The sequence below is a fragment of the Culex pipiens genome, unplaced genomic scaffold (assembly GCF_016801865.2).
Source record: "Culex pipiens pallens isolate TS unplaced genomic scaffold, TS_CPP_V2 Cpp_Un0026, whole genome shotgun sequence".
Lineage (NCBI taxonomy): Eukaryota > Metazoa > Arthropoda > Insecta > Diptera > Culicidae > Culex > Culex pipiens.
Window position 1 is genome coordinate 16,639 of NW_026292843.1, and position 26,592 is coordinate 43,230.

The 26,592-nt window shown below is 43.3% G+C and overlaps 4 protein-coding genes and 1 long non-coding RNA gene across 9 annotated transcripts; 2 read left to right on the forward strand and 3 right to left on the reverse strand.

Moving 5' to 3' along the window:
- The first annotated feature begins 115 nt into the window (after positions 1-115).
- On the forward strand, positions 116-472 carry LOC120430344 (uncharacterized). The gene is made up of 2 exons (XR_005607599.2): positions 116-376; positions 439-472. It is a non-coding gene; the product is annotated as an uncharacterized LOC120430344 (long non-coding RNA).
- A 1,474-nt stretch (positions 473-1,946) lies between these two features.
- On the reverse strand, positions 1,947-11,229 carry LOC120430348 (uncharacterized). Of its 4 annotated transcripts, none has more exons than XR_008212706.1 (5): positions 11,056-11,229; positions 10,931-11,000; positions 6,451-10,871; positions 5,629-6,382; positions 1,947-5,569 (listed from the first exon to the last, which is right to left on the reverse strand). XR_008212706.1 is itself a non-coding variant. In XM_052711439.1 (3 exons), the coding sequence occupies exon 3, from the start codon at positions 10,748-10,750 to the stop codon at positions 8,411-8,413; it is 2,340 nt and encodes a 779-aa protein (XP_052567399.1). In that variant the 5' UTR covers positions 10,751-10,871; positions 10,931-11,000; positions 11,056-11,229; the 3' UTR covers positions 1,947-8,410. The 4 variants fall into 4 exon arrangements, 1 of the variants encoding a protein (XP_052567399.1); XR_008212707.1 differs by having other exon boundaries at positions 5,629-5,698; positions 5,754-10,871; XR_008212705.1 differs by having other exon boundaries at positions 5,629-10,871.
- On the reverse strand, positions 7,042-8,400 carry LOC128093729 (uncharacterized). Its single transcript, XM_052711442.1, has one exon. The coding sequence runs from the start codon at positions 8,398-8,400 to the stop codon at positions 7,042-7,044; it is 1,359 nt and encodes a 452-aa protein (XP_052567402.1).
- Positions 11,230-12,449: 1,220 nt separating the features above from the next.
- LOC128093730 (uncharacterized) lies at positions 12,450-13,382 on the forward strand. Its single transcript, XM_052711443.1, has one exon. It carries the CDS (start codon positions 12,450-12,452, stop codon positions 13,380-13,382), a length of 933 nt encoding a protein of 310 aa, XP_052567403.1.
- A 2,011-nt stretch (positions 13,383-15,393) lies between these two features.
- On the reverse strand, positions 15,394-23,368 carry LOC120430347 (uncharacterized). Of its 2 annotated transcripts, none has more exons than XM_052711441.1 (2): positions 18,836-23,368; positions 15,394-18,757 (listed from the first exon to the last, which is right to left on the reverse strand). In XM_052711441.1, exon 1 carries the CDS (start codon positions 20,398-20,400, stop codon positions 19,393-19,395), a length of 1,008 nt encoding a protein of 335 aa, XP_052567401.1. In that variant the 5' UTR covers positions 20,401-23,368; the 3' UTR covers positions 15,394-18,757; positions 18,836-19,392. The 2 variants fall into 2 exon arrangements, with proteins under 2 accessions (XP_052567401.1, XP_052567400.1); XM_052711440.1 differs by having other exon boundaries at positions 15,394-18,764.
- Between the last annotated feature and the right edge of the window lie 3,224 nt (positions 23,369-26,592).

Here is a 26,592-nt window from a genome sequence, read left to right on the forward strand (position 1 = left end):
AGAAGTCCCGCGGTCGTGCGATTCGAAGCGTTATCTACTCGAAATCGATCTTGTCCTGCCATCTTCGAGCGTTTGTCCTGCGTTTGATCGGCGTATAGAAAATTAGCAGGCGGTGATAAAATTTATGACCGATCATTGTTTTTCACTAAGTGGATTCTTCAACAGTTTTTCTTTTCACCAAATCCATTAAATTTTATTTAAAATCATACTAGTGGGAACAAGTCAAACAAACATGTTTTTTCCTGGACGGAATCCGGCCGCGGTGGACAAATTGATCTCTCCGGAGGAACCACCAGGGAACTTTAATCGGCGTGGATTCGGCCATCATCAGGCATAAGCAGCTGTCAGTCAATTAGGTGATGCGGTGGAGAAAGAGGTAAATTCTTAATCTGCTTGTTTTTTTTTCTTCATATTTTCTTAAATTACCTTTTCTCTTAGGCAAAGACAAAAATAAAACATGCCAGAGCTGCTTCTATGGATCAAAACAGGCTTTCAAGAACACACCGAAGACAAAAATACATCAGTTATCGATATTTATAAAGAAAAATAAAGTTATTTGCAATAAAGTTGACTTTTCTATCTATAAAATCATTAAATTAACCCCTAAATCCGAAACGTGAGCGTCCGACAATGGCAGGACAACCTGAACAACAAAAGCGCCCGAAAACGGCCCGACAACGGCCCGTCAACGTCGATTTTCTCAAACGTCGATTTCGACGATCGTCGGACAAAGTGTTGCATATAGGCACGAAAAGGGCCCGAATTCCGTCGGACAAACCGACGGAATTCGGGCCGTTTGGTCGAGCCGTCCGGCGGTTTTCGGGCCGTTGTCGGCCCCGTCCGTCAGTCAGGGGAGTAAAGGCCAATGGATTACCGGACGGGCCAAAATTTCTCATAGATGGCGCTGTTCATTTGGTAGTAAGAAATTTCATTTGTTCTGAGAAATTTACTTTTTCATTATTATCTCAAAAACTACGCAATGTAGCTTCACAAAATTTGACCTACTGATTAAAAAAAAATTACCTTTTACCAGGTCAAATTTAAACCATAAGCGATGCTTAACTTGGGAACTCGGGGCAAGACAGTGAGCAAGAGAGTTACTCTGGTTGCTCCCGTTTCCTCTACTTTGCTCCCGTTTGCTCTGAAATTTCAATTTTGACCGTTTTCAGCTCTTTCCTCTATGTTGCTCTACATTCCTCCAGATTCCTCCCAATTGCTCCCGTTTTCTCTCGGTTGCTCCGAATATTTTAGGAGAGATCTCTTTGAAGAGAGCAAAAAAAGAGAGAAGAGCGAAACAAGGAAATGCAAGGGTGTCTCACCACATCGGATGCCACCCGAATGTCAATCAAATGTACCGTAAACTGGGGTGTCTTTGATAGTCCGGGGTGACATTGATAGAAATTTGATTTGGCTACTAATTTTGATACAACCAATGTAACGGTCGCATTTTTGCAAACATGTTCGTTAATAAGCAATCCCTTAATGCTTACATACTCAAAATTCTCAAATATGTTTAGATATTAATTTGACGGGCATTTGAAAAACCTATCAAAGTCACCCCGGGCTATCAAAGTCACCCCGGTTTACGGTAGTCAAATGTCATCCCAATGCATTGCACCTCATTCAAAGCCACGGTTCGATACCCTCGTACTGGAGGTTCCCAAATAGGTTCCCATTCGTTCGTACTAGAGCACTAGTCACACGTAATATTCGATACGATCGCTGACTGACCTATGACGTTCATGTTAACAACTCGGTCTCGCTCACACCTCACCTCACCTCTCTGTTCGGGCGTTCGCGTACTCTCTCTTGTGCGCTCCCGCCGAACAGCCGTACCTCTCCCCGATTCCTTTTCCCGTCGTGTCCGTACCCTCTACAGTCGGGTAGTCTCAGTGGACGTACGCTCATACGAGAGCACCGGTCTGGGATGGGCGCGCGCTCTTGGTGGTAGATACATCTCCGAGTGCGCACCGCTCCGCAGAACCACGTATGACGTCCATGTTGAAACTCATGACTTTTCAGTATCAAGGTGGACTAGCTCATTCCTTTTTCAGGGCAGAGACCATCTACTTACAGGTAGTCGTAGACCTAAGCTACTGACTACTCATCACTCAGGGTCGGCATTTCTACTCAGCGATTCAAGTGAGACACGGATGAAATAAAAATCAAGAACCACAATTTTCTAAATAAAACGTGTATTTCTGGGATAGTGTAGGGTGTGGGTGTGTGTGGGGAATGTGGGGCACTTCAGGGGCAACGTACCGATCAGCAGCTGGACTCGCAGCGAGGCTTCGCTGACTCCACACGAACTCTCGAACGCTTTCGGCGTTCACCTGCCCCAAGGCCGGTCACAGGAGCGCCCTCGACTGTGCCGCCGCGATCCCGTGGGGGGGGGGGATGTTCTTGAGCTGCTGGTTGGTCGTCGACTTCCGGATGGCTTGAGCTGCTGGGTTGAGCTGGAACGCAGAGGTAGGCCAGCGGGTGTTGCTGGGCCTACTTGCGGCAGGCGTCTTCCCTCAGTGGCGGATTCGGCAGCCCCAGAGTCCACTGATTTGGGCGTGCCGAGAGGGGATAATCTCCTTAACAATTATGGCGCCGCGCGCCAGAGATTTGGGGTCGGTGCTTGACGTAAAACGTAGCCGATGGCTCCTGCGCACTCACAAGGCTAGGTTCACCGGATACCCGTGTGCCGTCGCGCCGACGGAACTAGACTTCCGTGTGGGCACTTCCACTTCCGGAAGGCGAAACGTACACAGCACAAAGAGGACGGTACTGGTACAACGGACACGACTAAACACACGGACGCCTGAATGGCAAAAGAGGCCGATGCTAAACATCGGCGGGCCAAGAAGACATTTCCCGCTCGAATTCCAAACGGGAGGGGAAAAGCTCCATTTTCTTTTCCACCCAATTCGAGTAGTCCTGCCCTATCGCTGTCAAGGACTATCTCGTTACAGCGGCACGAAAACCCTTCTACTGCCATGTATTGTGTGATGTTGTATGTACGGAATCAAGTAGAAAAGTGAAGGTTCGTTGAAGAATTGTAACCAACGGTTACAATGTTAACAACACGGTCTCGCTCACACCACACCTCACCTCTTTGTTCGGGCGTCCGTACACTTTCGTGCGCTCCCGCCGAACAGCCGAACCCGTCTCCGATTCCTCTCTCCGTCTCCGTCCCTATCTCCTCTCGCCCACCTTCGTCGGGCCATACGGGGCACCGGTCTACGGTTGGCGCGCGCTCTTGGTGGTAGATACGTGTATGTAACTTCGAGTGCGCACCTCCCATAAAATCGCGTATGACGATCCCGGTTCAATGATGGAGTTTTCATATACGCTCATGAAGGACCTCCATCACCAAACTTGACTCCCCTATAGGTACGAGAAAGCAGAGTGTTCCCCAAAAGACAACTTAAAATTTGTATGCAATAAAAATGATCTCCAACCGCCTGCATCACAAGTCGGGGCAAATCGGAACATCATGTCAGCGGACGTATGCATCGGTGTTGAACGAAAGTCCCCGTACCCCCAACCCCGAGTTCATCCCCGCTACTACAAGGGCCGACTCTCTCGCATTTCCCGACCCTGGCCTTGTCCGTGTACAATTGCACCAAGAACTGTATGCGTATATGGTGGGCCCGACTCATCAACCGAAAATTTTTTTAACCTGTTTTTTGATTTTTTTTTTTCATTCTTCTTCTTTTTGTTTTTACTTCTTCTTTTTTTGACCTAAGCTCATCGGCGTACACCGGTCAGTGTATATGGGGCGTACGCACTATGGTACATTGGGTGGCCAAGTTTCAAAAAAGTGACCTTCTCCAAATATTTTTTGGTATTTTTTTCTCGAAAGTAAACATTCTAACTAAGAAAAATCCAAATTTTCAAAGCTCTAAGTTTGTTCATTACGGAGATACGAAAGCTGAAAGTCAAAAATTGGAGTAAAAAACCAGCGTTTTTCGTAAAAAAGGCTGATTGTTTAATTTTAACATAGCTCAGCCATTTTAATTATGTTGTTAGGACAATTATACAACATTGGAAAGGTAATGAGATAAACTTTGAAACTATTAGTAGATAAATGTTGTTTTCAAACCAAAAACTGAAGTTTTCATCGAATAACTGGAGCATTTTTTTGACAAAACTTATTTTTTTGTGTTTGTTAATCGAGTACTTTTTTTTGCTAACCGATGCTAAACATGAAACTAAGATCACTTGAAAGATTGGATCATAATCTAACATTGCTGAAATTTCCAGCCTGCGATTTTTTGCGTTTTCGGAGATATGCCATTTTAAACATTTACGTTTTATCAAAATTTGCTGCAATCTACATATGCGCCCGTTTATTTTACTTGCTTTGCTACCTACTTCGTGGGCATCGTCGCTTCAAAAATCAGTACCTGGTTTCAAGAAGTAAAGTAGGGGAAATTCTCGTATGTTTGGCAGGTTAAGCTCTCGCTCCTAACTCCATCCAATTTGCTGATTTTAACTATTTAAGCAACTAATTTTGCAAAACTTTTGATAGAAACTTGCTTGCTCACTTCTTATTGAGCTATTTATCACTCGATTTCAGTTGAAAACGCTTTTAATTAGCTTTAATTGAATGTCAAAGTTCTGACCTGCCAACATTAGAGGCACGCTGGAATTAGATGCTGTTCCCCTAGTAAAAAAGTAAAGAAGTTTCTCAAGCGAAACTGGAGAATGGAGAATCTCAGTTTGACTCCGAAAAAAGTATTCAGCAGAATATTGACTTAGCATGATGAATTTCTGCGATCAATCCATGAAACTGATCCACATTTAAGTTCTATGTTGGTTAGTACAAAACGTCATAAAAAGTACCTTTAACAAATCCTGAAGCCGTCAGAAACTCTATAATCAAATGAATTTTCATGAACAAGAACATTAGGATTAGTAAGAACATGTTTTGTATTGTATCGTTTTACTTCATAATTAATTTTTTGAATAAAATTAATTTTTCTGTTATTTGATTTAACAATTAAAATTTTCGCAATTTATGCCCGTAAGGGTCAAGTTATATGGCATGGACTCACAAAAAGAAACACACAGCAGTAAATAATAAATATTTGACTTAAAATGAATTTATTACGCTTAACAAAATTTTGTTGGAGGGTAGGAGGGGAGGGAGGGGGTGAAAGAAAGAGGGGGGAGGGGTTATGTCCTTGAAGTGGGGATGTATTAGCTTATCCATAATTTAATAATATAAACTTGCAATATAATATATACGCAATTCTGTTGTACTTGCAAATGTATGAAAATACTATTTATTATATACAATCAACATTAGCTTATCATGTATTAGCTTATCCATAATTTAATAATATAAACTTGCAATATAATATATACGCAATTCTGTTGTACTTGCAAATGTATGAAAATACTATTTATTATATACAATCAACTATTGAAAAACATGAAAAGTCATAAAAATCGACGTTTACCATTTCAATACCATACATTTACCCAAATTTGTATGAAAAAAACTGTACGTGGTGATTAGATCTCGGATTAATCCTGGAAGCAGAACACGCTAGTTGCAGTTCAGTTCAGCTCGAAGCTAAAATATAGATTTTTATTAGAGGCCGTCCTCGGCTAAGAAAGATAGAGAATAGTTACATTTAGTGTCCGTTTATAATTCTAACCACTACAGAACGAACTCTTATTTGTAAGCAACCCAATAGATGTGCTGAAATTTCAATCGATTATAATAAATTCAAGAAAATTATAAATAATAAGTTCACCTTAATTGTACACGTCTACTGTTGAAAAGATTGCTAATAGACTGATGTCAGAAAAGGCTGACGGAGCGAATTTGAACTTGACGTTCCTTTACCATCTATCAAATGTGACAAATCGAACTAATGTACTTAACAGTTGGCTCCCGTGTCGACGAGGGATACCTACTGCACCGATTGCTCTTAACATTCTCCCCCACGTGTCGCCTGAAGTGTTTCTTCGGCGTCACCATCAACAGCTACGTCTAGTAGAGCCAATCGGACGACTGCACGATTCGGTAGAACTCCGTTGACTGTTCGCACATCTACGCGTCTAACCTGCCCGTCCTTGCCCGGATGCGTCCGCACTACTCGTCCTCGCTGCCAGCGATTTCTCGTTCCCTCGTCAACTACAAAAACCAGATCTCCTTCTTTAATCGGCCGCGTTTCACCAAACCATTTCTCCCGTCTCGAAAGTGTCGGCATGTACTCCTTAATCCATCGACGCCAAAACTCGTCCAACGCGTGCTGAATCAGGTTCCAGCTGTTCTTCAAAGCAGCGCCTTCGCTTACGGGATCCTTCACCGGCTGTTGCACGCCGCTCGAGCTCATCAGCAGGAAATGATTTGGGGTAAGGGATTCTTGATCAGCATTCTCTAGAGGGATGAACGTGAGAGGGCGGGAATTTACCATGTACTCCGCCTCTGTCAGCATGGTTACCAACGATTCTTCGTCTAGCTTTCGTTGTGTTGGTATGGCTCCAAGAGCGACTTTCACAGAACGCACCATCCGTTCCCAAGAGCCTCCCATGTGCGGTGCTGCCGGGGGATTGAAGCGCCACTGCGTGTGAGCATCCGTAAACGTGCTGCTCAGCTCCTGGTTGATGTTCAGAACGATTTCCTTTGCTAACTCACCACTTGCTCCAATAAAGTTCGTGCCGCGGTCCGAGTAGATTTCTTGGGGAGCTCCCCTGCGCGCGATGAATCTCCGCATAGCTTTCTTGAATGAGTCAGTTGACAAACCCGCAACGATCTCGAGATGAACGGCCCTTATTGTCAAACACGTAAAAAGTGCTACCCATCTCTTCGCAACGCTTCTTCCAACTTTGATCAAATATGGTCCAAAGTAATCCACTCCGGTGAATGTGAAAGGACGCAAAAACGGAGACAGCCTAGCCCGGGGCAGTGGGGCCATTTGCGGAGCGATTGGAGCTGAATTGTACACCTTGCACCATTCACAGTTGTTCTGTGTTAGACGCACTTGAACCCGCAGTTTCGAGATGCTGAATTTTTGCCTCACTTCGTTGACAACGGTCTCATTGTTTGCATGTTGGAACCGCCGATGGTAGTAATCCAAAAGCAACGCTGTCACTGGATGATCTCGGGGAAGGATGACCGGGTGCCTGGCGTCGTAGGAAACGAAATCGGCCTTTTACTCGTAGAACTCCTGCTTCGTCCAGCATCGGGCAGAGCTTCACGATGTTGCTTGATTTCTCCAAGGGTCGCCGTTGTTCGGCTGGAACACGTTGATTCTGGTTCAGAGTAGCAACTTCGTCCGGGTATGCATCAGATTGTGCTATTCGACACAGGCTCCTTTCTGCTTGCTGCAGCTCTTCTCGCGTTAAATCGGTTGGCCACGGCTTTTTCGCTCGGTTCAGTTTGCGATCAATAAAGCGATGCACGTACCCCATGGCACGGAGAAGCCGCTCCCACTTTGAGAATCGCTCCCATTTGACCAATGGCTTCAAAACGAAGTGCGCGAATACAAATGCCGACCTTAGTTCTTCTGGCGCAAGTTCCACCATCTCGTCGCAGGGTTCGGGCCATTCAGAAGGGTCATCGTATACAAATTCTTGGCTTTGGTAAAACGGACTGGCGATATCCAATGGTGGGCCTTGCTTACCCCACTTTGTGGCGAGATCTGCCACATTCAAACGGGATGGGCAGTACCCCCACTCTTCGACCGCTGACATGGACAGTATTTCGTGTACTCGAAAGGCCACATACGGACGGTAGCGCCGAAGGTCCATGGACCTAATCCATTGGAGAACCGTCTTCGAGTCGGTCCAAAAACGAGTCCGTGTGATGGGTAGGGAATGGCCGGTCACTATGGACTTGCGCAAACGAACACCCAGTACACCTGCGTTAGCCTCGAGCCGCGGGATGGAGAGCGGCTCTAATGGTGCAACTTTCGTTTTGCTCGACACGAAAGCACAGCGTACGCGCTTTCCGTCCACGAGTCGGAAGTGCGCGACGGCCGAGTATGCCGATTCACTTGCATCGACGAAGACGTGAAGTTCCAGTGACCGCAGGCTGTCAGGGTGGTAACCAGGGAAGTAGCAACGGGGTATTTTCAGATCTTCTATCTTCGGAAGGAGCGCGATCCACTGTCTCCAACGCTGGAACAGTTCATCTGGAATTTTTTGCTTCCAGTCCACGCTTGATCGCCAGACGTCCTGGAGGATAATCTTGCCGTGTACGATGAATGCAGCTAAGAATCCGGTCGGGTCGTAAATGCTCATCACGATGCTCAGTGCCTGTTGCTTCGTAGGGATCTCCTCTCCGGTCAGCAACTTTGCGTGGTCTCTCCGGAAGTTCAAGCGAAACGTAAACACGTCCTCATCCGGCACCCAAACCATACCCAGTAACCGCTCGAACCCACAATCTTTGTCCATCACAAACCGCTTAACTGTAGTTGGGTTGACTGTACCGATTTTCTTTCACCACCTTCCAGCGATCGTCCAAGCTCAGCCTTTGGAAATGACCGCAGTCTCGCGTCAGGTGACCGTCGACTCCGCATGCCGGGCACGCTTTAAACGAGCGTTCCTTCGAAGGCTCTCTGCTCTCACCGTCACTGGACTCGCCTTCTTGTTCGGCGTGCGCGTTAACGAACGCCTTTTCCTTCGATTTTGGACGGTCGTCTCGTACAGCTCTAGGGGGTGTAGACAAGAGAGTAACTCCGCTCGTAGCCGTCGCAATTTGTGACATGTAAATACCAAAGGCATTCAAGTCAACTTCCGGCAGCTGATGCTGATACAAAGCCCAGTTAAACTTTACGTTGTCGGGGAGCTTTTCAACCAGCTCGCACAGAAGGGTCGGATTGGAAAGGTGTTTTTCCATGCCGATAGCTCGCAGGTGTCCGCACAGGTTCTGTACAACCAATCCAAACGTTACCAGAGAATCGAGTTTGTTTGCTTTCGGGGCCGGTGTAGCTCGAACTTTAGCGATCAGGTTGTGCACTATCTGTTCCGGTCGACCGTAAAGTAGTCGCAACGACGACAACAGCTCAGGCACCGTTGACGGATCCAATAACAAACTGCTTACCATCTCTCTCGCATAACCCTTGATTGCCCGGTCCAGACGGAGGAGATTCTCGGAATCAGTAAAGCCACAAGTTTGAGTTGAGTGGTTGTATCTACTGATGAACAGTGGCCACTCTGCCGGATCCCCGAAGAAGTCTGGCAAGTCTTTGGACACTACTTGACGCGCAGCCAGCTGTTGAGCTGTGATCACAGGTGCGGGCGGCGGAGACGCAGTTCGTGAAAGATTTGGTGGCACCGGATTCGATCGTCGCGTAGAGAAGCTAGGTGGTTCCGCAGTTGACATGGATAATTTTGAGCGTCCGCCGCAGGGGCTTCTGATGTTGAGATCTATCGGGTTCGGAAAGTCACCACTCCTTCCCGAAATAGACGGCAAGCTGTTGTGGGCACCGGGCGGTGGAAGTTGTTTCGTGGCGTTGTCGTCACGCGATTTCTGCAGCTTCAACAGTTCACGGTCGTACCAATTTCCCGGAGGGTTCTGATCGCTCTCGTTACCGTGCTGCTGAAGTTTTAACGCCTCAATCTGCTCGTTCAGCTCCTGCTGGACCTCCTCAAAACACTTCTGCTGGTATTCATTTTCGGCTGCTGCCCGGTTTTTCTGCTTGATAAGCTCCTGTTTCTCGTACTCAGCTTCTTGTAGTTTCTTATTCAGTTCCTTTTCTCGATCGCGCTGCAAAGCATGTTCTTGCCGGCGTTGCTCTTCCAAACGCTTCACCTTTTCGGCCAACTCTAACTCCCGCTGTTGACCCTCGGCCTTCTCCGGAATCTTGTCCAAAGCTGTCCGTTTCGTTTCACTTCGCCAGGTTTCGTATGCCGACGCAGGTAAAAAGAGTTTACCAATAGCACCTTTCGGGAATGGTTTATCCAGGAGCGTTTTCTTGGTACCCAGAACAGATTGATTGTCCACTGGCGGTATCCCGGGTAGTTTCGGAAAATTAGAAACGCCGAAAGCAGCCTCCGATGACTGTCTGCGATCTTTCGGGACGGCGCCGAGTTCCTTGGTCAGGGGCGTTGAAGTTCGCCCTGCGTTAAGCTGGTTCACCGGATTTCCATACAGTTGGTTAATAGACTCGGTAGGGTCGGTCATCGGTTTGTCGATGCCATGGCCGGAATTCTCGGCCATTCCTTGGTCCATTATCCAATCTTGGACTCTGTCCGTGGCCGTCCGGCTACTACGACCGCTGCTACGGGACTTGGCGTCTCCCTTCTGGCTCAACAGTTCATGTCTTTTGGCCATCAGCTGTTTCTTGCGTTCTAAAAGCAGTGACATCTGATCTTCTAGTTGTAACTCTTCTTCTACTCTCCGCAGTTCCGCGGAAATCTGCGAGCTGCGCACGCTCACACTCGATGCAGAACGCACTGATGGGGTATTTCTTGCCGGGCGTAACTGGGCGCAGGTCTTGCAAACGAACGGCTTCAGGTACACCGTATCTATGGTGACTCCTGCGCACGAAAAGTGGTAGTAGATTTGGCACTGCCCGCATTGCACCATATACATCTCGGCGTTGTTCGGACGGACGCAACTCCCGCAATCAATATCATCTCCGCCCTCGATGTCAACTGTTGAGGCTTCAAAGACTGCGGGCCGAGCTGCGGGCTCGCCTGCAGCGTAAACACTTTGGAGGTTAATTCCTGCTTGCTGCTGTAATTGCTGAGCAGCTCTCGTTTGCGAACGAGTTTGCCGGGTGTTTGGACGCTGATTCATGATTTATTCCTATCAAATGTATGATTTGCGGTAAATCTTCGAGTTTTCTGTACGTGGTGATTAGATCTCGGATTAATCCTGGAAGCAGAACACGCTAGTTGCAGTTCAGTTCAGCTCGAAGCTAAAATATAGATTTTTATTAGAGGCCGTCCTCGGCTAAGAAAGATAGAGAATAGTTACATTTAGTGTCCGTTTATAATTCTAACCACTACAGAACGAACTCTTATTTGTAAGCAACCCAATAGATGTGCTGAAATTTCAATCGATTATAATAAATTCAAGAAAATTATAAATAATAAGTTTACCTTAATTGTACACGTCTACTGTTGAAGAGATTGCTAATAGACTGATGTCAGAAAAGGCTGACGGAGCGAATTTGAACTTGACGTTCCTTTACCATCTATCAAATGTGACAAATCGAACTAATGTACTTAACAGTTGGCTCCCGTGTCGACGAGGGATACCTACTGCACCGATTGCTCTTAACAAAAACATTTAAAAAGCAAAAAAATTATTTGGCCGCCCAACCCCCCCCCCCCCCCCCCCCCACATGAAAAGTACGACACGTTTTTTACCCGAATCTTGTTTTTTTTTTGCACATTTTTATTTATTTTTTAATTCTAAGTTCAATTTAATAGCTTATCATTTCTATAGGATATGTTTTTAATTTTTGTTATTGTTGAAATCACGATTGATGATTCAAGTAAGTAATGACTAATGATTTAAGTATATAATATCTGTTGCAATGTGCAACAACAAATCCAGAGTTTTTTTTGAAAAGGACCAATAAACCATTGTCTTTCATATGTTTATAGGACCTAATCAAAAAAAAACTCGAGAAATGATACACGCGAGTGGAGACAAATAATTAAGCAATTATTGTAGATCGTAAATTTATTAAAAGTTATGCGTGTGTCTTCTTGAGCTCGCGGATTATGACAACCGGTTTCCGGTCGTGGATGTTGTTGTGTTCTGATGAAACTAAATTTAGAGTGTAACACAAATACACACACACGGGAAATACCAGACACACCTTGGGGGAAAAAGAGAACTGTCATTAGGGAAAAGCAGAGAAAATAAATATACACGCGGTTGTAATTTGGAGATTCAATTCGACTTTTATTTTGCGATTCAAACTCGGAATAAGACGCAACATTTGGCGACGAGTGAAAAAACGAACCACAAGAAGCGTGGAAGTGATCTGGATTGAATTCGGCTGTGGAAAAACGTTAAATCGGCGCGGAAGTCGGGACAATCAAGGGAGCTGTTCGACAACATAAACAAAGCCGAAAGGAGAAGGAACCAATTCGGACGACAAAAGGGAGGATTCAATTCGTTCAAATTTGACGAAGATGGAAGGAGGAAACAGCGCAGGTTTGGCACCGTTAGTTCCCGGGGACACGTCCACCGTCTCCGCCCGATGGAAGAAATGGAAACGCTCGTTTGAAATCTTCCTGGACGTAAACAACGTCACAATCGCCGCACGCAAGAAGTCGTAGTTCCTCCACTACGTTGGACCACTGGTGCAGGATGTGTACTTCAGCTTGCAGGGCGATAACGAACCGGAAGTTCCGGCAGGCTCCGACGTGTTTCAAGAGGCGCTGAAGCTGCTGGACGAGTACTTCCTGCCGATGAAGTGTCTCCCGCTGGAGCGGCACAAATTTCGAAACCTAATCCAAGCCAGCGACGAGCCCGTCGAATGTTTTGCCTCCGGCTGCGAGAGCAAGGCAACCTCTGCGAGTATGGTGACCACTTGGACGACGAAATCAAGGAGCAGATTTTCGAGAAAGGCGCGTCGGATGATCTGCGCGCGAAGATTTTAAATAAGCCGCAGATGACTCTGGCCGAAACAGTTGAAGCTGGTCGTTCATTGGAGACAATCGGAAAGCACAAGAACAATTCGGCGCTGGGCCCAGCACCGGTGGAGAGCGGTGTGGAGGTAAACAAAATCCGATCGAGGACTCGGCTGAACCGGGAGTGCTATCGTTGCGGCAAGTTGGGTCATTTCGCCAACGACGAGAACTGCCCGGCGAAAGACCAGAAGTGCAAGCGCTGCGGCATGGTGGGACACTTTAAGAATTGCTGCAAGACGAAGAAGCACAAGTCAACGAAGGGAAAGCGGTTGCGGCAGGTGACTGGTCGACACGGAAGTGATTCGGAGGACTCGGACGAGTTGGAGCAGCTAAGTGATGACTCGGAGGAGGAGAGCGTCCAGTATTTGTTTGCAACAGAGCCAGGACGAAAAGGTACAGTTGCCTGCACTGTGGGAAGCGTTCGAACTAACTTGGTGATTGATTCGGGTGCCGGCGTTAACGTAATCGACCGACGAACCTGGGAGCAACTCAAGAAAGAAAAAGTCCGCGTCAAGTCCCAAAAGCCTTTGGTAAAGAAAACTTTGATTTCGTATTCTGGCCATCCCGTTGAAGTTGCTGGAATGTTCTCGGCGGAAGTGGCAACAAAGAGGACGTCCACTGTTGCCAAGTTCTACGTTGCCGAAAACGGAACCTGCTGCTTGCTGGGTCGGAAGACGTCAGAAGCGCTCGGAATACTGAACATCAATAGGGAAGCGTGCGCTCCGCTCACACAGGGAGGTCGTGCAGCGGCTATAAAGTTGAAATGTCAGCTGGAATAGAACGAGACTAGAGGGCGATACGGAGCTGGAAGCGAGTTGAAGTCAAACGGATACTTTTCGAGCAAACCAGAAGAAGGAAAGATTGTTGTGTTCTGATGAAACTAAATTTAGAGTGTAACACAAATACACACACACGGGAAATACCAGACACACCTTGGGGGAAAAAGAGAACTGTCATTAGGGAAAAGCAGAGAAAATAAATATACACGCGGTTGTAATTTGGAGATTCAATTCGACTTTTATTTTGCGATTCAAACTCGGAATAAGACGCAACAGATGTCAACAGGACAGTGTCGCTCATCCAGGGTCGCATCCAGGGTTGTTCCTAGGGGTCCAACACCTCCCCTTTTAGGTGTAGTTCGCATCGTACTCTTGATGCGACCAGTCGCATAAACCAGAGTTCCTTTGTTCAAGTGTTTTTTGCTTTCTTTTCCACACCATCGGGTGTGGAATCGAGTTTTCGCCTCAAATCATCTAATTGTGATTAATTTGTGCTTCGCCATCACAACTATGTCTCAAGTGCAAACTCGTGAGAACACCTTCAAGGTGCTTCTATCGAACTTCCCAAAACGCCCAACATTTGAAGAGCTACACAAGTTTGTGCACGTTAATCTGGCCTTGAGGCCAGAGCAAGTGAAAAGGCTCCAGATCAACCATGCGCAAAATTGCGCACATGTTAAGTGCAGTGAGTTGAAAATCGCTCAAGACATTGTTGCTATGCACAACGAAAAGCACGAGCTCGTGATTAACAAAACCAAGGTCAAAGTTCGGTTGATGATGGAGGACGGGGGAGTGGAGGTCAAGATCCACGATCTCTCCGAAAACGTCACCGATGACGAAATTGTGGCCTTTCTTCGGCACTACGGTGATGACACTGCACACTAACTCAACACATAGCGATGTCATGTGTTGAAAACAAAAAACTTCTCGGCCAGAAGGCCGACCTCAGCGAAAGACTGAAAAGCGCACAGACAACTGCACCACAAAGTTACGCTGGTGTGGTGAACGAAGGTACCTCCACCACGGTTTTGCAAACGCAAACTGCACCACCACAAACAAATCCAATCGACTGCATCAGTATCTCGGGGACCGACAGCGCGACGATCTTGGCGAATCACTCAACTGAGATCACGAACGAGCTCAGCGGAATCGGCACTGGAGAAGACAACGAACACCAAATCGAGAACTCACGAAACGAAGAGAGCAACGATGAAGAGATGCCAATCTCTTTGACGCCTGCTAACATGATCTTGGAAAACAATTTCAAGGTCCCTTTTCCCATCCGGGATCCGAAGACATCGCCATCTTTGGACACCATCTCAGAGAGCGAAAGTGATATCTCTCCTGGAGGCTCTGCGCCCAATTCGGGCCGACGAGGACCCGGTCGCCAGAAAAAGAAGAAGACGCGCCATTGAAGCTCAAAGATAGAAAAAGAACAAACTCTAATAATATTTATTGTAAACGATAAACAATTTTTGGTATAGCTGTTCAAATAATCTGTATTTATCGACAAAACTTATGCTATTCTATGTAAACCATGTACAATTTATTATGCTCTAAATAAACTTTTTTTTTACAAAAAAAAAGGTGTAGAAGTACGGGTTGTACCTCTCCGGCATACGGCGAATCCTAGAAGACCGGCGAAGAATCGACGGTGGTCGAACCCTGGCTCGACATTGCGGTGGTGCAGGCGGCGCCTGCTGTTCATCCTCGGCTACTACTGGATTCTCGATGATCTGGAAGTCCTCGAGCAGGATGTGCAGAGGTAGCTTCTTCCGGATAGGCCTCGACTTTTGAGCCCATTTTTAGTGCAACAGTTGCAGTTAGTGCAAAAACGGAAATGATCCATATGCAACAGCCAAATCTACTCACCTGATGATTCCATGTTGTTCTTAGTGATATTTTTCACCACATCGAATGCATTTGTCATTGATGAACGGCCTGTGCTTGAAGTTCTTGAAGATTCTGAAAAATAACAAGATTGAAAAATATGTGTTATTAAAATGAAACTGGATTGAAATTCACCAAAATTCAATAGTTTTTGTTTTTCAAAGTATTTGGTTATCCCGACTTAGAGAAATTTCAACGTTTTTAAAAAAAATCTTTGTGGCTATATATACAAAAAATCAGCTTTAACATTTTTGGGTTTCAAGTCATTTTAGCGCAAAATTAATTATCTTGTCAAAATTTATAAAAAAAAATTCCCATAGTTTCAGAGGAATTTGATGAAACCTTTCAATACCAAAATGTGCCATCCTGACTTAAAAATGTTTCCTCAATTTCATGTCATTTCTTTAGGGGGTATATCAAAAATATTTAAAATCAAGTTTAAAATTTCCGGTTTTCAATGAAAGCATTCGCTTTGAGACATCATTTTAGCGCAAAATTAATTATTTTGTCAAAATTGGTCAAAAATTTCCCATAGTTTCAGAGGAATTTGATAAAACACTTAAATATTAAAATAATACCAAAATGTGCCATCCTGACTTTGAAAATATTCCATAATTTTAAGTCATTTCTTTAGGGGGTATATCAGAAATGTTTAAAATCAAGTTTGAAATTTCCGGTTTTCTATGAAAGCATTCGCTTTGAGAAATATTTTAGCGCAAAATTAATAATTTTGTCAAAATTGGTAAAAATTTTTCCATAGTTTCAGAGGAATTTTATAAAATACTGTACCGTAAACTGGGGTCAATTGGGACACATGGGGCGAATTGGGACAGCAGTTTTAACCATGTTGGATCACAATATTTTGATTTTTCTGGTTGGTTTCGATTAGAACAGACTCAGACCAACAAAATGTGTTCATCCATTTCCAAATTTAAAAGCTTCAAGTGCTCTAAACACTGCTGTCCCTATTCAGACTGTAGTCCCGATTCACCCCAGATTACGGTAATACCAAAAGAATACCAAAATGTGGTGTTCGACCATTGACAAATTCAGCAATTTTGCAATATCAAAACAATACCTTAAATTGGTATGATACCACATTTTGCTCTTGCATAATCCTCAAGACAAATTTTAAAGGGTCCAGGAATACCAAAATTTGGTATTGTTACCAGGGACAGGTATTATTACGCATTTCCCTTGTTATTTACCCATGCTCGGGAAGCCAACTTGGCTTATCATCCCTTAAGTGTACTTGGCTTAACGATGTGTAAGCCAATTTGGCTTAACCACTTAAGCCAACCTGGCTTTTTTTTCTTTTGCATAGGACGTACCCGCCCTAATATCACGGTAAGCCTTCAAGCCTCCCCGGAACTGTCTTTCGATATTACGTCAGGGAGGAGCAGCGCTAATTGCGCTCTCATTTCGGAACGGTTGTTCCGGGAGGCACGCTCTATCATCGCGCGCCTCTTCAACATTTTTTTATATATATCAACTTTTATATATCAACTTTTATATATCAACTTTTATATATCAACTTTTATATATCACCTTTTATATATCAACTTTTATACATCAACAGAACTACTGAGCCAGGGGCCCTTCGTTCCGGGACGCACGTTGGTCCGTGCGCCACTTCTCTTGTAATTTGAGCATCATCTGCGTTATAGCTGCACCCCATGCTTCCTCGCTCTGACACATTCTGTCTGTCAGGTTATCTGGCGATATGTCATTACCACATCCCAGCAACAAGATCTACCTACTACTTTGGAACCGGGGGCATTCAATTACCGCGTATTCCACAGTTCGGGCAATTGGGTGAGATCCCGAGCAGGGGTAAATAACACGGGAATACCAACAGCGACCAAAATGTGCCCTTGGTTACCCAGATGGTAACATGCCAAAGTCTTGTAGGTGGAAGGGCACAACAATACCAAACCATGTTATTCCAAGGGTAAAATAATATCTCAAAATAAAACCATTTCAATACCAAGTTGAGGTCTTCTGGATTTTTGAACATTGCTTGTGTATGTATGTATGTATGTATTAGTACCCCCGTCTTGGCAGGACTTGGCCATGACCGCAGTATGTTTCAACTGAGACGGTTTGGTTAGTAACCGACTTATATCTTAAGGACCTTAAAAGCTTATCATTCTCTATCCAACCATTTGTTATGGTATGATTAAATAGACAATGACATTCATGTGACTTGGGCCAGGCGATCCACGACTCCCTCATCCAGTCCATAAAATATATGAAGGCCCTGGGATTATTTTTTGAGAGGGGTTAGTATTTTTTGGGGGGTTGTTAGGCGTTTGAAATATATATGTTAACTAGGTGAACCCGGCAAACTTCGTCTTGCCCTTATTTCATTTGTTTTTTAGTTTCCTTTTACTTTTTTTTTTAATTATACTTGAACTTTATCTTCGCAAAAAAAAAACTCGTAGGATGCTTATTAGGGTTTATTTTAAGATAGTTTCAAATATTCTCAGTCAGATTCCTAAATGAACATGATTTTTCTTTTTTTCGTTGATTAGGGTTTAGACATCTTATTTGGACTTCTATCGTTTGCCTTTCTTTATCGTTCTCTTTGTTTACACTAAAACTATCACATTTATTCTTATTCGCTTTTTCTTTTACTGCAAACTTCGTCCTGCCCTTTTTTGTTTGTTGTTTGAAAAATGTCCACTTTGTAATCCGAACATCTTTTGATTAAGCTCTTTGTGTTTTGTTTTGATGCAATAAATTGGTCTATCTATTTTATCTTTTTCTCATACCGAATCAGTTCTTTTCTCGGGTGAGTTTTCAAAATGCCGTAAGAGCCACCGTGACCTCCGGCACTAATTTTCGGTTTTCTCCAAAATGAAACAATTTTTCATTTGTTTTAAGTTTAGGGCACTTGGAAGACGTGTAAATGAACAATCTCAAGCATTTTTGAAATTGGTTTTTCGTATGTAGTTCGAGTACCGATGCAAAAAAGGCTTAGCTTGTCAATGGCTCTTGCGTCCTTTTAAAAACTAATCCGAGTTGTGTTTCTATCTTTCCATCTTTTTTTTAATTTGAGATTCTTATGCTTGTCAATTTTTTCATGCTATTCTATTCATTTTTGTGGTTACTATCCCAACAGTTCTGATACCTTTACTTTTTTTCTTTCAAAAAGCAGTTTTGCATGTTCTACCGTTTACTATTTTGAAAACCATATGATTCTCCTTAAATAAACAACTAAATTAGTTCTGTCATGGACAAAAACTGCAAGTTCTTTCTTTTTGTTCTGTCTACACTTTTTTTGACTTTTTAATCTTTATTCTTTGCTTCATGATGTGTCCTATTTAGGTTTTTTCCTCTTTTTTCTCAATTGTTCAACATTAATCTCATCACTGTTTTACTAATCTCATTTGGTTTTTCGTTAGACCTCCTCCTTCAAACGTTCATTGAATTCATTTTGATTTTTGTTTTCCTTTTTATCTTTTTTTTGCCGGGTTTGTTTTCTAAAAACTTAAATAATTATTAGTCAGTTAAAAATTATTCAACCCACCTGCCAAATAGGTTTAGTTTTTTCGACTGACCAAACAGCTTTCCTTTTTTAGTTTGATTATTTGTCCTACTAAAAACTGTATTTTCTACCACGTTCTACATTAAACTTTTCCGTTTTGACGTTTTGTTTTTTTTTTGTTTGAAAATATCTTGACGCCTCCTATGATCAAAATTTAGTTTTTCGTTTCATTTCTCATACAAACGGTGATGTTCCGGAATCGGTCTCAGAGTGGCCAAAGTGCCAACTTATTAGCGTAAAAACCTTCCTTAGGCTTATACGAACCCAACGCAGCAAAGAGCGCTCCGATCCGACCTCCGGTACTCAACTGATGCGCGTTCGAACAAAACCGTCGAAATTTTTTATATATATAGATAGATAGAAGATATGGGTTATATAATATAATGAAAACAAATAAAGATTATATAATGTATAACGAATAATAATACAGGTATCAATATATGCCATAAGGACTTAACAAGTTGTTTCGAAGCATTTATTCATTTTAATCAACATAAATACATAAATGGAATAGCTTACTTTTTTTTTTAACTGGTCAGTGTTTATTTGGTACAATTATTAAAAGCTATTCTACAATTCAAGTTTGAAATTATCTACACTTACATTAGAAATAGGATTACTTACAACAAAATGCAGATATTTAGCTACAATGTGTTTGGTTCTTTGGGCTACTGGCGCTGATAGTCCTTGTAATGATGGAAACATAAAGTATGCGTTTTGCTTACATTGTAAGCGTGGATCGAGATTCCCTAACAAGGAACGAACATAATTCCATACAGTGCGAACTGTTATGCACTTGAACAATTTATGCTCTAGTGTTTCCGCTACGCCTGGGCATTCGTTGCAGTCCGGGTTATCTCGGCGTTGTTGTCTGTATAACAAATCATTATGCTGAATCTTCTCGTGCACAATTATGTACCAGTTGGCACGCAGGGTTGAAGCCACTCGTTGATCAGCTAGATTTTTGAAGATCCGTTTCCACTGCCTTCGAGTTTCAAGTATCGGTGGATCACTCTCTCCATCGATTAGCTCCTTATAGATTCCGATTGAACTGTGATGCCGGATGATCTGCGTTGGAAGTGTTGAGATTTCTAACGCGCGGGGAATTTGCAGAACAGGTGTACTGCCCAACAAGTCACTAAAAAAAGGAAGCAGAGTTTGATTAGCCAGCATTCTATTAGTTAATAATGCAGTAGACTTCAATCCTGGCGAGTGTAGGTTTAGTCCTCCTCGTTCCTTAGGCAGGAACAAAGTTTCCAAACGAATGGGTTGTTTGTGTCCTATCCACAGAAAGTTTCGGTATTCCTTGAGGATATCTTTCTCGTACTTTTTCGGCAACGGAAACGTTGAGGCAGCGTACCGTAAACCGGGGTGACTTTGATAGGATTTCAATTTATTTTTGGAATATTTTCCAACTGGTAAGGTTTTTCTTAAGACTATTATTTTTAAAACATGTACTGGGGTAGCCCACATGAGGTCCATACACCATTTTTGAAAAAAAGTTATTTCAATAGTGTTTAAAATAATAGTTACGTTAAAAATTCTCAGTTTGAATTCCGGGGTGACTTTGATAGTCATAGTTTTTCTTGTTCAAATCAGATTTTAGGTGTTCAAACTTTATTTTTACATCAAATGTACCATTACTAAGGTTGCTAAGATAGTTTTCAAGGAAAAAAATCAATGTTTATATTTAGTTAACTAAGTTTATAAGCTTTTTATTAAAATACATATACATTTTAGGAAATATGGTTCAAAAGTTAGAAATTTGCCTGAAATTCGTTGAAACTAGTTTTGGTTATGAAATTATCGATTAATATTGCATTTCAAACTGAATTAGAAGCAGACATCAAAAGTTTTCACATTTTATATGAAATTTGTTCAACTGAAAATGCTTATAAAACAAGGGATTTTTTCGATTACTGTTTCAAAAACACATAATATTTATTATTTACAAACTTATTTTACCTTCTCCTAGCGGAAAATTGACCAAAGAATCCAAAAATGCAATCCGTTTTCCGATTCAAATTCATGTTCGTTGACAAAAACATGACAATTTGAGAAGATTTAAATATTGCTATTCATCAACACTTTCTTAATTATAGTTAACTAACTTTTCAAACATTTCAAAATTTTATGAAAAGTTCTTCTTGAGGTACTTTGAATACTTATCTACCACTTTCAGTATGATTTACTACCATTCCGTACGTATTTAATTTGTACTCTTCATTTTTCGGAAAAATCTCAAACCTATCAAAGTCACCCCGGCTATCAAAGTCACCCCGTTTTACGGTACCAAATTTTGGATGATACAAAGGTATTCAAATGAATTACTTTCTGCAGCAAGTTCAGTGATCTGGATTTGCACATCCAGAGTCTCCATTTTAAGTTTTTTAGAGTTTTCTGCCAAGTTAACTCAATGGATTGTTTGACGGAGTCGGTGAACGTTAAACCAAGAATTGTCAGCGAATCTTGGAAGTTGATCCAGGTTCATTGCCGTTGTTTTCGTCAGGTTCAGGACAGCACCGGATACCTCTTCGAACTCTCGTATTCTATTAACAGCTTCAGCCAAGTTGTTGATGTCCGCGTCCACCATGCTGATATCGTCTGCATACACGTTCAGAAGACTACCTGCCGCTCCAATTGTTGCCAGCTTGTCGACCAGTGGTTGAATGTACAGCACGAATAGCAGCATTGCCTGACTGATTTTCTGATTTGGAACGATCTGGACAGCTTACCGTTTATCAAAATATTTGAGAAGGAGTTGGCATAGATTTTCCGTGGAAAGTCGATCAGCTGCGGGTTGAAGTTCATCTGTGTGAGGGTGTAGTAGAGAAAGTCATGCCTCACCCGGTCAAACGCATGGTCCATATCGAATGACACCAGCGTGGCTGACTGCCTTCTATGTTTAAGCGATGCAATCTTGTCCAGAATCTGTGTTGTGGCTTCAAAAATGTTGTGTTTCCCGTTCGAGCATTTTTGGTGTGGAGACAAAACGTGTTCAGCCAGCGGAATCATTCTGTTTTTTATCACTCTCGTTAAAATTTTGTAGTCAAAATTTAATAGAGTAATTGGTACGCTTTCACTGTGTTTCCGCTCTGCTTCTTTTTGACGAGGACCACAACGCCGTTCATAAAATTTGAATCGGTATCAGGATTACGAAGAGCATAATTGATAACGGAAGTGAATTCTTGGCTGATAATGTTCCATGTTTTGTAGTAGAATTCCCGAGGCAGTCCGTCGTCTCCTGGAGATTTCCTGGGGCAACTGTTTTTGATGCACATAAAGATTTCGTTTGCGTCCAGGGGTTGCAAGAGGTCGTCGTTAGCTGCAACGTTGTCAGGGATTCGTCTTGCTGGCTCAAATCCTGCCACAGGTGACCGGTTAGGAGTAGCCGAGAAAAGGGTTTCGAAGTAATTCACAATGTTTTGCTCTATTTCGGTTCCATTATTGATAACATTTCCGTCCACATCCAGTTCACTTATCGTCCTGCCCTGTCGATTCTGCATTTTCTGCGCCACGTGGAAAATACTTGTAGATTCTCCTTGTAGATACGTTTCATTCAACATACGACATCTGTTAGAATGTTCTCTTTGTTTCTGCAGCATAAGCCCTTTAATTCCGTTAATCCGCACAAGCTGGTTATTGTCATTCAAGTACAGATTGTAAGCTCTACCCCACATTGACTGGGCAGCCCGCCGGCGGTTCGCTGGCGGACCGCCAAACCGCTCTGGCGATCCGCCAGCGTTTGATTTGGCGGACCACGGGCGACCCGCTGGCGGATAAAATTTGCAACAATTTGGCGCACGATCAGTTTTTTTTTATCGTGACGTTGGTCCGCCAGCGACTCGCCCCGGGGTCGCCCAGGTTTGCCTTGAAATGTTTCACCCGCCGTTCATCCGCCCCACATACGCCGTTTTGTATGGTTCAACCGCCCCTATAGGATGGTCCGCCAGCGGGTCGCCCTCGATACGCCTCCCATAGAAAGTTCATCCGCCTAAAAATCCCCAACCGCCGTGGCTCGCCCTCAACCCGCCATTCATATACGGTTCGGCCGCCCCTGTAAGATGGTCCGCCAGCGGGTCGCCCCCGAACCGCCCCCTATATAAAGTTCATCCGCCCAAAAAGCCCCAACCGCCTTGGCGCGCCCTTGATGCGCCTTTCATATACGGTACAGCCGCCTCTGTATGTTGGTCCGCCAGCGGGTCGCCCCCGATCCGCCCCCTATATAAAGTTCATCCGCCCAAAAAGCCCCAACCGCCTTGGCTCGCCCTGATGCGCCTCTCATATACGGTTCGGCCGCCCCTGTAGGTTGGTCCGCCAGCGGCTCGCCCCCGATCCGCGCCCAAAATGCCCCAACCGCCTTGGCCCACCCTCGATTCGCCATTCATACATATTTCATCCGCCCAAGCAGAATACCCGTTCAGGTTTCTTCAGGATTCTGATAGTGTTTTTTCAAGTTTATCTAAAACTGAAAAAAACACAAAGTGCCTTATATAGAAATATTAGATCAAGTGCCTTATATAAAAAAGATCTTTGTAGATTCTTGTGTGCTAAAATTTAGAAATAAAACAAAAATATGAAAAAAAAAATTTTCAAAATATGGGGGGGGAGATATGTATGAGTAGGGGGGAGGGGTGGGGTTTGGTGGTTTTTTGTTTGGGTTTATTTTGTTGTGTGGGTTGTTATTTAGGGGAGTTTGGGGAATGGGAAGGAATTTGTGTTTGTTGGAGGGTTAGTTGGATTTTTTAGTTTGGTGGTTTTGGGATGGGGTGGTGGGGTAGGTATGTGTTTATGATTAGGTGGGTTGGGTTATTGGATGTAGAGTTGAGTTGATTTATATTAATAGTTGAATTTTTGGTGAAGTGTTGGTATAAAATGGGAGGGAGGGGATGGATTGGGGTGATGTGTGGGTGGGTTGGGTTGTGTTGTGTTTTTGTTTGAGGTATGGTTTTGTGTTGTATTTGTTATGTGGGGATTTGTGTGGAAGGGTTGAGGATTTTATTTATTAGTGTTGGTTTTTGTATTTGAGAATGTGGGAATGGAGGTTTTTTTGTGTTGTTTTGGTGTGTTTATGGGTTGTTTGATGAGTGGGTTGTTGTTTGGTGATGGTTTGGGTTGTTTGGAAAGTTAGTTGTTTGTGTGGTGTGGGGTTTGTTTTTGGAGGATTGGGAATGGAGTGGGATGGTTAGGTTAGGGGATGTTTGGGGTGATGTGGGTGGGGGTGTTGTTTTTTTGGTATTTTGTGTTGTTTGTTTATGGATTTGTTTGATTTGTTTTGTTGTTTGTATGTGTTAAGGGATGGTGTTTGTTGAAGTTAGGTTTTTTTTGGTTTATATTGGGGTTTGGTGTGGGGAAGGAGGGTTAGTGTTGGTTTTGTTGGTTTGGTAGAAGTAAATAGAAGATGAGTGGGTATAAGTTTTTTAGGATTTCTTTTGTTTGTATTTTTTGAGGGAGAGATAATTAGTGGGAGAAAATAGAAATAAAGATTAAGGGTGGGGGTTATGGATATATTTTTTTATTATTATGGTTGGGTGGTTTATGGGAGAATATTTTGAAAGGGGTATTGGAATAATGAGTGTAGAGATTGTGGGAAGGAAAGGGTTTGTGTGAGGGGGGTTAATTTTAGGGTATAATTGGGAATGTATTTTATGTATTTTTTTTTATTTGATTTGATGTTTATATTGGTTTATGTGATTGGTGTTGTGGGAGAGGTGGAAAGTTTTGTAAAATGTGTGATAAGAGTTTAGGTAGTAGGAGAAGATAGGGAGGATTTGGAAGAGGGAATTTGAAATGTAGAGAGAGGGGGGGGGGGGGGGGGTGTGAGGAGGAGGAGGTTGGGCATGGCTATTGGTGCCGTTTTGTTGTTGTAGTGCACATAAAGTGAGTATATGCGCTGGCAACAGTGTCTGCGGCACATTCTGAAATGCCGCGCGGCGTGTACCTTTGAAAGAAACGGACAATATTCCAAATGTTTGCACATCTGCCAACAATATTTATAAGGAGTGTCACATAAATTACACCAACAATAACGATTATTCTTGCAAAACAACCTTCAATCACTATTTCAAACGCACTTTCAACTGTTTGTTTACATAAGTAAACAATCTAAACAACAAAACACTTCTCCTAACACAAAGTTAACAACGAAAATCAGTAGCCGCCGATTAAATAACAACACCCACCGAAGCTCGTTGAAAACTGACTGAAATGTCAAATTCGAAATAAATTCCTTCAAATGCAAACCGCCACGGCAATCAGCCTTTGGCTCGCCGCGGCGATTGAGGGGCGAACGATATTGATACATTTCAGCGATCAGTTTGAACCGCCCAGGCGATGCGCCCATGGCACGCCAAGGCGGGTGGAGGGCGGACGAAATTGAAAAATTTCAAATGTCAAATTTCAACCGCCAGGGCGGTTTTAGAGCGGACCACACGATCAGTAACGGCCGCCGATGCATAACGTCCGCACTGAGTTAATGTGGGACTTAACTCTCCGTTCAAAAGCTCAAACGTGTCACGAAAGTCACGGTACTGAAGAGACGAACGCCATTTTAAAAACGACTTTATTTTTGGCTTGGTGAATTGCATCCACCAAGTGAGCCACGATGTGTAATTTCTGCGTTGTGTTATCCAGTATTGCCATTTTCTCGAAAATTCGTAGATTGTGTCTTCATCGTCCAACACGTGAGCATTTAGTCTCCAAAGACCTCTTCCACGCGCCTCTCCTGTTCTTGGTAAAACCATACGAATAATCAGCGCTTTATGATCGCTAAAACACGTAACCAGGGTTGATTGATATGCACGGTGTCGAGCTTAAATCAAAGGAGGTGGGCATCTAGTTGTCACCAAACACGCATATTTTCAGTGTCTATGGTGCTGCACGTCACTTGTTTATTTTCACGTGCTTACATTTCGGGTTAGCACGTCACATTATAAGCACATTACAACACGTGTGCTTATTTTCAAAGGGACTTTTTCCAAGTGATATTGAAAGGTTTGTAAAATATTTATTATCTTTCTTGGCGAAACTCAGAAAAGTTCTTTTTTCTTTTAGGATGGAGCAATTGAAAATTTACAGAAGGAAAATTGAAGAACCTTTTTCAAAATATCAATTTAAAAAAATGGAGAAAACACTCGGTAGAAGTGGTTTGCTGGTAAAAGTTGCTTGTTGCTGGTTGTTGTAATCCAGTCTTCGGTTGCCGGAAGCAGCGTCCTTTGTCGACCTCCGTATACGGCTTTGTTCTCTCGGCTGCTTGTTCTGGGTCTATGGATGACCTACGGGCGTTACTGGTTCCGACGGGCAGGCGTCTACGCTCCCCTCCTTGGCTGTTAGGCAGTTCCAGCACCTGGTGATCCTAATAGGTAACCCTTCTTTGAAGGTAAGACCAGCGGGCTGACGATGATGACGCGGGGATGCGCTAGACGATGGGTTATGGTCCTATCACTCCAGCCCATCTAATTCGGGACAGAGCGCTCACGTAATTTTCGGGTTCCGACAATTGGAAGGACGATTACCAATTTAATTTCATTTAGTCTATGAACTAAACCAATCCTTGAAAAAAGTTTTGGTTTTATTTTGTTCAGAGCCATTTTACCGATTTTTTAACAAATAATCACATCAGATTAAACTAGAACCAAAGCCAATGAAGTTTGTTTAATATAAAATATAGTAGGATGATTTAAAATGTATTTAAACCAGATAGGCACGGGAAATTATAAGCACTGCGTGCTTAACATAAGCACGTACACTGCTCACAATTTTGTCGTGTGC

What these genes read in the sequence shown, in the direction of transcription:
- LOC120430347 (XM_052711441.1), bottom strand. Translation starts at nt 20,400, where the DNA reads ATGACTATCAAAGTCACCCCGGAATTCAAACTGAGAATTTTTAACGTA.
- LOC128093729 (XM_052711442.1), bottom strand. Translation starts at nt 8,400, where the DNA reads ATGGACAAAGATTGTGGGTTCGAGCGGTTACTGGGTATGGTTTGGGTG.
- LOC128093730 (XM_052711443.1), top strand. Translation starts at nt 12,450, where the DNA reads ATGTTTTGCCTCCGGCTGCGAGAGCAAGGCAACCTCTGCGAGTATGGT.
- LOC120430348 (XM_052711439.1), bottom strand. Translation starts at nt 10,750, where the DNA reads ATGAATCAGCGTCCAAACACCCGGCAAACTCGTTCGCAAACGAGAGCT.